General features: G+C 50.6%; 1 protein-coding gene across 1 annotated transcript in view; it reads left to right on the top strand.

Moving 5' to 3' along the window:
* The first annotated feature begins 4,564 nt into the window (after positions 1–4,564).
* SLC5A6 (solute carrier family 5 member 6) overlaps positions 4,565–10,113 on the top strand; it is a 44,186-nt gene continuing 38,637 nt past the window's right edge. Inside the window, exons 1-2 of the mRNA XM_018573478.1 lie at positions 4,565–4,915; positions 9,925–9,990. Of these exons, the coding sequence (XP_018428980.1) occupies positions 4,586–4,915; positions 9,925–9,990 (396 nt within the window). The 5' untranslated portion in view covers positions 4,565–4,585. The remainder of the gene's footprint in view (positions 4,916–9,924; positions 9,991–10,113) is intronic.

The raw sequence follows: 10,113 nt of genomic DNA on the forward strand, positions 1-10,113 counted from the left end.
GTGCCAATACCGAGTATTTGGGTGAGTACTCTTACTCGCACCAAATGCTCCCGATGCCCATCCTGATAGCGGAACCTCCAGTATCAGGAAGCCAGGCGGCGAGTCATTATACACTGCCTCGGAATAGTCCAACAGTTCACCGGCACACACAGATGAATTCAATATCTCTTGGATATTTTTATTAAAATGTCACGACATGTCATTAGAAGCTGAAGCTAGCGTTTCGGGACCTCGCAGGGACCCTTCATCAGAGCGACATAGTAGTCACCGGGGAGCATGTAGCTGACTTCCCGGCCAATTAGGAAGCCAGGCAGTGAGTCATTACCCGCCCCCCTTCCTAATTGGCCTGGTGACGAGGGAGACTGGAGATGGCTAATCGGGAACCCGGCCTGCGAGTCATTTCACGCTGCCCGGCTTCCTTAATGGGACTTCTTGTATCGGCAAGTACCGGGGGAAAAAAAAAAGTATCGGTACTGAAAAAACGGTATCGGTGCATCCCTACTTTAAAAGGAGAACTATGGGGTAAGTGTTTTTCCCCATAGTTCTCCTAAGGCCCGTTCACATCTAGCGACTTATCGCGCGATTTCGCGCCTTTTTGCCGCGCGATATCGCGAGAAGTTGCCGGCTAATGATAGTCAATGGAGCTGTCTTAGCTCCATGTCGCTCGTCGCGGTCGCAAGTCGCTTCTACCGGACCCTTTTTTCGGCGGATTTTGCACGATTTTGCTTTTTTTCTATGGAGCACGAAGGAGAAGGTGGCGCTACCGTCGCTGGAACGTCGCCCCGAGAAGTCGCGCTATCCCGGCCGCTGCAAAGATATGTTGCTAGATGTGAATGGGGCCTTAGGGTAACTGGAGGACACAAACTTAGCATCCTCCGTCACCCTAAGCTCAGTATATAGGGAGCTACAGCTCGCGGTATACTGAGACGCCGGAGCTGAAGCGGATCCCGAAATTAATTTTAAGGGCCACCCAGCTGTATGAGTGACAGCTGGCTCTGCCTATCTAGAGGTGGAGCCAGCTGTGCCCGCCCCCTCCCCCATCCGTTCCTCTAGTCAGCGCTGCAGGATCGGAGGGGAGGGGGGAATCCCTTCGGGGAGCGGAGACTGATGGTCACTACTCTCTGCAGGGAGAGGATCGAGAAGTGAGCAAGCGACGGTATGTGTTCCCTTCCCGATCTATTGAGCCGACATGTGACGGTTTCATTGTCACAGGTCGGCTCCAACTATGAGGATGAGTGAAAATCACTCGCCTCATAGTTCTCCTTTTAAAGCAAACCATTGCTTTGCCCATGAAGGACTAAGCAACAGGTTCTTTTTTTAATGCCCCTCTCCGCAGCAGCACATGCTCATCTTTCCCCTGCCCCCCCCCCTCCCCCTTGCTTTTGGCAGGAAAGGGAGCGCAGTGTAAGATCCAAGTCACTGTAGTCCTCTGAATGGTCAAAATGTGAACTTGTATAAATGTGTGGAGAAAGAGAAGCTGAAGAGTCCGGATCTCTACAGAAAATTAGTTACCTAATCAATGTATTCAATGTAAGGAAGAGTCGGGACAAGGGAGGCTATTAGTCTGGGATAGGGGGGTCCAGTCAGTCCAGCTGATGTGTTTTTTTTAATGTTCTAGTTGTCCTTTCGGGGGATAGCATTCCATAGGGTTGAGTGCAGCTGCCCACCAGTCTAGGGGTTACAAGTTATATCTATGTTTTTTGTTTTTTTTATATTCTTTTGAGTTTTTCACATATCATGAAACAGAGGTACAAAAAACATACAGAACAAAACATACACAACAGTCCATGACGTTATTTCCTCCAATGCAGAGATGCATATATAAATCGTGTAAGCGCTGCACGGTTTCTGAAATCGGTAAGTAGCATGACATGAGATCGTCGGTCCAATATGTGTCAATCAACTAGCATGGGTCCGTGGGTCCCAGTATGCAGAGCATTATTTTTACGTACAGCTCGATCAGGTATAGTATACGGTTCACATTGCTACACTGGTAGTCATGTAGACAAGGATGCGCAGTGGGCATAGGGAGGGATACCGTGGACGGGGTATAATGGAGAGGGGAAGGGTGGAGAAGGAACGGGCTAGGTATGTGTTGGTCTCAGGCCTGGAGCGATATCTATGTTTTTAGGGGTATTCGTCTTAGTTTATTTTTTTCTTGAACAGCTTCTATATAGAAACTCTAATCCAGCTTGTTGTTGAAATGCTTTTTCAGTGTCGGTTTAAGCATTGCAGAGATTGCTTATTGGACGGGATGCTTGTGCCAAGTGCCGAAGGCCATCAGTCTTCTGGGCCCGTCTCCTGACCTTTCCCCCTCCTTGGCATACAACGTGCTTCCCAAGGTTGTCTTGTGTTGCTGGCATGTGTACGGACACGAGAGCTGTAAGAATCGGGAGCAGCGATTTAAGATAAACGAGGTTTAGTCTGGCCATGGAGGCTGAATCTGATTTTATGTTTTTGCCCCCAGAAAGATGGAACCGAGCTCCTCCCGATGTTCTACTGACCTTTTGGCTTCTAATCGGCTTCAGTGTGGGTCCAAATCTAGTCTGTGGCATCGGGTGCATTCTGCTGGAATTGGATATCCGTTTTAGATACTTCTGAGATCATTGTCGGGTCATTAATGGGTGTTTTTGACCTGCAGTTGACCTCCTCCTAAGCCATATCAAGCTGCTTCTTTACATTCTCATTGGCTTGTATGTGGCGAGAAGCGGTTTTGACGTGAACCCATCTGCACAGGCCCAAACAGAAGCAAATGGAGTGAAAATGAAGTAAGTGGACTTCAAGAAATTTTCAGCTAGTATGTGGGAAAGTTAGAACTTATCTTTAGGTTTTTATTAGTGTCCCCCTCACTTCGTGTCCAGTTGACGGTGTCCAACCAGACAGGAAGGTATTTCTAAATAGGGTACGGATATCCGTAACAGCCTGACAGAGGTTTTGAGATCTTCACAATTCTATCCAAATGTTTCAGCTGCTGTTGCATGTTGAGGAGTAGTCACTTGTATGTCTTTGAAGGTTCTCGTTCATCCAGGTCACATGGTATATCTGTAAAAAATAAGTCACGGCAACTGAACGTACTGTATATTTCTTGAAGCCGTTTCACTGGTCATCCGACCAGCTTTCTCAATTCAGAATGACTTGTACAAATAATTATCTGGGAATAAATATGGTGAATGTCGCTCCAATCCACATAATCTGTTAAGCCACGAGTCACGTCATATTCAGCAATCAACTTGGAGCAGAGCAAGGAGACATGGCCAGCAATGTGGTTTTGGGTTTTTGTTGGTGCTGAAGGTTGAGTTTATTTTGAAAGGGTGTTGTCCGCTCATCTTGAGCTCTGTCCACCGAGTTGTCCGCTCTTCTTGAGCTCTGTCCACCGTGCGGCGTTCTCTTCTTGAGCTCTGTCCACCGTGCGGCGTTCTCTTCTTGAGCTCTGTCCACCGCGCGGCTTTCTCTTCTTGAGCTCTGTCCACCGCGCGGCGTTCTCTTCTTGAGCTCTGTCCACCGCGCGGCGTTCTCTTCTTGAGCTCTGTCCACCGTGCGGTGCGCTCTTCTTGAGCTCTGTGGAAAGTTGCAAAAGAAGAATGGTTTGTTAGCACACTCCTAGGGTGGTGTGGTGTGATGTGGCCGGTGTGCGGCTCCTTATATTGTTAGACTGGGGTGTCCTAACTGTATGAAGTAGAACAGAAAATTCTTCTAAACGGGTCGCAGGGTATCGCCGTTTGGTTGGGGGGGGGAGGGGGTGGCGTGACAGGGGTCGGGGGGCTGTCTTGCTCCTTGTGAGGGATCCTGGTTGGAAACTGATGTGGGAAGGAAACAATTTTCAGTTGCGTTCCTTCCTTTTTTCCTTTTCTGGTCTTCTTGAGCTTTGTCCACCATGTGGCACACTCTTTTTTTGGCCTCTGTCCAGCGTGTGGCGCACTCCTTTTTGGCCTCTGTCCACCATGTGGAATTTTCTTGATGGCCTCTGTCCACCATGTGGAATTTTCTTGATGGCCTCTGTCCACCATGTGGCACTCTTTTTTTGGCCTCTGTCCGTGTGGAATTTTCCTTTTGGCCTCAGAGCCCAAAAAGTGTGCCACATGGTGGACAGAGGCCAACAAGAAAATCCCATATGGGCAGATGCCAACAAGAGTGTGCCACATAGTGGACAGTCCATGTGGAATTGTCCTCTGTCCACCATGTGGCACACTCTTCCTGGCCATACTATGCTCTCAGACTTCGGTCTCTGTGGGGTTGTGTAAGTGTGTTTGCGGTTGAAGCATTAACCACTTTATTATACTGTAACTGGTTAAAATCTGATCTCCCTCTGTGTTTTTTGTTTTTTTTACAGGTTTACGAGGGTCTGAAAGATTAAGCTGGGATTAGACATCTATGCCACAACGGTTCCTTCACACGGCAGAAATGTTTCAAGATGACTGTTGGAAACCGAAGAGGAGGACCTTGTGATCGCATCTACACAAAGTGCGAGGACGGTGAAATTCGAAGCCAACATGAGCAGACGTAGCACTTGTATTGGAACTTTGTAAAGACCCAACAAGACGGTCCCGTGACTGCGTAGCTAGTATTGCAATCTTTTGTATCCGCCATGAAGTTTACCACGGTGGATTACATTATCTTCGCGCTGCTCTTGGTGCTGTCCTCGGCCATCGGGCTCTACTATGCCTTGAGCGGGGGAAAGCAGCGCACCACGCAGGAGTTCCTGCTGGCCAACCGTAACATGGGCTTCTTCCCGGTAGCCTTGTCTCTCCTGGCTACATTCCAGTCGGCCGTGGCCATTCTTGGCGTCCCGTCGGAGATGTATCGGTTTGGGACGGAGTATTGGTTCCTTGGCTGCTCCTACATCCTCGGGTTGCTGATTCCTGCGTACATCTTCATTCCAGTTTTCTATCGGTTGCGGCTTACTAGTACCTATGAGGTAAGGTGACAAGAAATACTCCATGGGGGGGGAATTGATCAAGACTGGAGCAGACAAAATCTGGAGCAGCTGTGCACGGCAACCAATCAGCATCTTTTGTTTTCATTTTCAAATCTTATCTGAGCAAACTGAAGAGAGAAGCTGATTGGTTGGTTGCCATGGGCGACTGCTCCAGATTTTGTCTGCTCCAGTTTTGATAAATTCCCCCCAATGTGTTTAACTTTTTAATGCATGTGTTTAGCGGTTCCCCATTGTGCACGTTCATATCAGTTAGATGCTATTTTGGCTATTTTTTTATCCATTGATGCTAGGGATGCCGATATTTTCTTCCCGGTATTCGCCGATACCGGAAGTCACATTAAGGAAGCCGGGCGGCGTGTAATGACTTGCCCCGCGACTTTCCGATTAGCAGGGAAGCCGTCTCCATGCTCCCTTGTCACCAGGTGACAAAACACGGAGCCGGCTTTCTGGCCAATCGGAAAGCCGGGGGTGTCTAAGGACTTGCTGCCCGGCTTACTGATCGAGAAGCTGGCCAATCAGTAAGCCAGGCGGCGAGTCATTAGACGGCTCCCTGATTGGCCGGAAAGCCAGCTCCATGCTCCCTCCTCACCAGGTGAGGAGGGAGCATGGAGCCAGCTTTCTGGCCAATCAAGAAGGCGGGTAATGACTCGCCGTCTCGCTTCCTGATTGGCCGGGAAGCCATCTCAAATGCTCCCTTGTTACAAAGTGACGATGGAGCTGGCTTCCCGGCCAATCAAGAAGCCTGGGGACGAGTCATTACCTGCTTCCTGATTGGCCGGGAAGCCGCCACCATGCTCCCGTCACCGGGGAGCATGAAGCTGGCTTCCCAGCCAATCAGGAAACCGGGCAGCATGTAATGAATCCCCACCAGGCTTTCTGATACCGGAAGTTCCGTTATCGGGATAGGCATTGGGAGCATTTGGGCGAGTACGTGTACTTGCCCAAATACTCTATCGGCACCACTACTAGTGTCGGTATCGGTGCATCCCTAATTGATGCATATTGCATGGCCTAATATTGGCAATGGGAGGCATGTTCTTGCTGTAAAAGCATTAAAACGCCCTACAGAAGGGAGTGAATCCAACCGTACCACCCGCGTCTCACTTGCAAGTCTGTTGCCGGAGGCAGGATCTCTATGAAGGACTCGGCAGAGCAATGAAACGCTCGCCTGCACCAAGGAAGTGACGCATAGAAGCAGGTAAGTGTTTCGTCTGCGCATTTTAATGATCTTATCGCTGCCCAATTCTTGCCAGCTATAGAAGTGCAAGTGTGACAGAGGCCTAGGTTTGCATTATTAGCCTTTGCAGTGGGGCTACCCCCCCAGCACTGCAAGAGTTAAAGTGATATTAAAACCTCACATATTTTTACATAAATCAATGCTACAATATGGTTCCGACTGTTATCCATGCTTGCTTCACACCTCTGGACTGCTCAGAATGCTGGGGGTGGGGGGGGGCCTTATGTTCTGCGAGTGCCTCCATTGGTATGCTTCTAAGCCGGCTTATGCAATAGCAATAAAGTAAAAAAAAAAAGTTTAACCACTTGCTGACCTCTGTGTGTGTGTGTGTGTGTGTGTGCCCCCCCCCCTTCCTGTCCCGGCCAATGTTCAGTATTCAGCGCTGCGGTACTTTGGCTGACATTTATTCCGTCATGCAACGCTGTTCTGAAATAAATTTTATACCATTTTTTTGGGGACACATAGAGCTTTCTTTTGGTGGTATTTAATCACCACTTACACTTTCATGGCACGAATAATGCCGACAGCGCCATTTTCTGTCCGATACATTGGCGCATCCTGTTCTGTCCTCCCCGCCAGCGGGGAGGAGAGAAAGTGACAGCCTGCCGAGCAGGAGGAGTGCGCTGTGAGCGGCCGGCGTCTCTCCTCCCACACAGCTCAGCCTCCTATCACAGTCCGGCAGAGCGGTGTGGGGGTGGAGACAGCCCGTGCTGTCACAGGAGGCTGAGCACCGCTCGCTCAGCCTCCTGTGACATATTGGAGAGAGCAGTGTGGGCGAAGACAGCCAGCGATGTCACAGGAGGCCGAGTGCTGGGAGTGGCCAGCATCTCTCCTCCCCACAGCGCTTAGCCTCCTGTCACAGATCGGAGGAGAGTGGTGTGGGCCGACACAGCCAGCGTTGTCACAGGAGGCCGGCAGGGGGGAGGAGTCAGCTGTCAGATGGAGCTCTCCTCCCGCACCGCTCGCTCAGCCTCCTGTGACCGCGTGTCAGAGAGAAGAGCGTGTACAAGCAGTCAGTGATTAGTGATCGCTGAGTGTTTGTACATAATTGAGGACGGAGTGTGGTTACTGTATCCTCAATTATGAATGAATGGGAAGTGATCTACATCACTTCCTGTTCATTCATGATTGTTGATATAGTAAACATACTCTGTCCTCATGTTATGAATGATCAGGAACACTCGGTATAGGGGCTCAGTAACAGGAGGCTGCAGAAAAATAGATTGAGGGCTGTGTGTGTCTCCGAGGGCTCTGTGTCCTCAATCTCTTTTTCTATTATAAAAGGGAAGTATCAGAGGTTTAGATCCCCAATATTTCCCCAAAGCCCCTTTAAATAAAGTACCTCTGATGCTGTTTGATGCGTTTTGTTACTAAATTTTGGGGTTTGATAAACAGCTGCGCTAATTTCGTGAGACATAAAAATTTGCCAAAAAAAAAAGCAATTAAGGCCTCGTCAGGGAAAGGGTCAAGTCCCATGAAGTGGACTTCTGGGAGGTTTTTGGATTACAAAGACTTTGTTTAATTTTTTGTTTGATGTGAAATCAAGAAGCCAACAAACAGATTAAACTTCGGCTTTGATGTCCGCGGTCCGGCCCCGGCTCGCTTTGAAAGCTCATGTGACCGATCATTGTACATTAGATGCCCTCAGCGCTTGGACTCGGCAAACTCTAAGCCCTCATTCACACAGGAATCGTCCGGCACGTACAGCTCCGTGCAGGGCCGTACCAAGCAGCTCCCGGGAAGGACGGGTGCCGAGTGTGATCAGTACGCAGCCCCCATCCTTCTCTATTGGACTACGCGGCCGTACGCCGCCCTACGCTCACCCCAAGTGCAGGTCCGTGCGGGTTTCCTGGCTCGGACGCAGACATGATCCATCCTGTCGGCGTACGAGTACGCTCACCCGCACAGACGTGCAGGGCGGGGGAGCGTAGGGCGGCGTACGGCCGCTGCGTACTGATCACACTCGGCACCCGTCCTTCCCGGGAGATGCTCGGTACAGCCGTGCACAGAGCTGTAACTAGTGTGAATGAGGGCTTAGGCAGCGATGGCAAACTAATGGCACGCAGAGGCCCCTCTGGTGGCACACGAGCCTAGGTAGGGGTGTGGAATTTGTTTTCGCCCGACGCCCGGGACATGCAGTTCCGGACGCCGGGCGGGTATTTTTTTTATTTTTTTTTTCTCCACATTTAGACCTGCTTCAGACAAGCGGGGCGACATGTAGAGCGGGGGAAGCCACCGCTTGTTTAGTACAAGTGATGTTGACTATGCCAAGCCTGCTGGTCCGCCCACACCATCGGCTGCCTCTCTCCCCACACCATGGTTTTCGGCTCCCCTCTTTTGGGGGGACCCATGGCACAGTAGTTCAGGATGGGGAGAGAATCTGCTCTGTGATCAGTGACACGGGAAACCATGTGCTCTCAGCGCTTCCTGCTTCACAGCGGGGAGAAGGCGGCTGAAGTGCCGGTTACAATCCTGTGCTCGATCCCCTGTATTGGAGGGCAGGAGTGACATCGGAGGTCTGTTAGACCTCTGATGTCACCATAAAGAGAACCCAGCAGTGAAATAAAAAATAATTGCATCACTGCACGGGCTAAAAATATTAATTTCATAAACATTTTGTTCAACATAAAAAAAAGCAGCTACTCCGGGGGGGCTACGCCGACACTGCAGGGGTTCAGTGCTCGTTTGTGTCTGGGGGCGCTAATAAACAAAACACAAAAAGTTAGTCGCCTGAGCCGGCTGGCCGCTGCATCAGTTCCTGCAGCCTGTGTACCCCTCCGCTGCAGCGATGGTATGTACCTCGGCGGTCTTGCGTCCTATACACTGTGTATAGAATTTAATGATTCTTCGACCGCTGCATTGGAGGGGGAGATGGGATCCAGGGACTGGTCTATAAGCGAGCCCTCTCCAAGGATCGGGTGAGCACCTAGACCAAAACGAGCACTAACCCCTCACATTGCCGGGTAGCCCCACTGCAAGGGTTAGGAGTTGCTTTGCCCGGAGTTCTGTTTTAAAGGGAGCTAAAGGTAATAGTGGTGAAGTTCATCACCTTCTGGTGCCTGTTGGTGACATGTGCTGATCTAGTGAAGGGTTCCTGTGTCCCCCGGGAGCCGGCCTGGCTGTACACGGAGCCTGGACTTTGTTCATTGAGCATCGCCCCTTCCAGACGCATATCCTGCAGTCATTCCTTTCCCGCTGAGTCTCGGGTATTGGGAGAGAGAGAGCAGTGCCCAAGCTGAACTTTAATTTGAGGGTACATCCTAGGCCCTGCGATCAATGGGGCCCCCAATGTGACGTAGAAACCAGTCCCTGCACTTCAGAACCGTTATCTGAGGCAGGCCAGGCCTCAGAGACGTTTAAGCTGTAGCTATCCGCAGTGCGATCATTGATCATCTTCAGCTCAATGTGAGATTCCCAGCCTGGTAAAGGGACCCTGTCATCTCTCTAAAAAGTCTCCCCAGCAACCTGAAGGAAGGAACCATTGTACATGGTGGGGGGGGGGACAGCCAGCCAGCCATCTGCACCTCCAATGCTGGAGACCCTGATGGAGACTGCAGTGCCGGATGTAGATGGGAGTCTCCAGTATTGTCTCCAGGCTGCCGGGTAGGTGAATATTTAACCTCCTTCCCTTAATGGGAACCTCTCTTATCCTTTATTTAGAGCCGTGACAGGGTCTCTTTAGGCTTTAAGGCAAATTTAAGAAGATCACCGAACCTTTTCTGACATGTCTGTCTGTGTCTCCCACCCGCAGTACCTGGAGCTACGGTTCAGCAAAGCCGTGCGAATCTGCGGAACCATCACCTTCATATTCCAGATGGTGAGTCTTCTCAACATGGCGGACAGGCGGCGGCCATTCTTACCTTGCAGTGCTCTCACACACTCTCGCTCGCCCTCCGCCCCCCGCTCGCTCGCCCTCCACCTCCCTCTCTCTCCCCCTCCG

The sequence above is a fragment of the Nanorana parkeri genome, unplaced genomic scaffold (assembly GCF_000935625.1).
Source record: "Nanorana parkeri isolate BGI_ZX_2015 unplaced genomic scaffold, ASM93562v1 scaffold2395, whole genome shotgun sequence".
Taxonomy (NCBI): Eukaryota; Metazoa; Chordata; class Amphibia; order Anura; family Dicroglossidae; genus Nanorana; species Nanorana parkeri.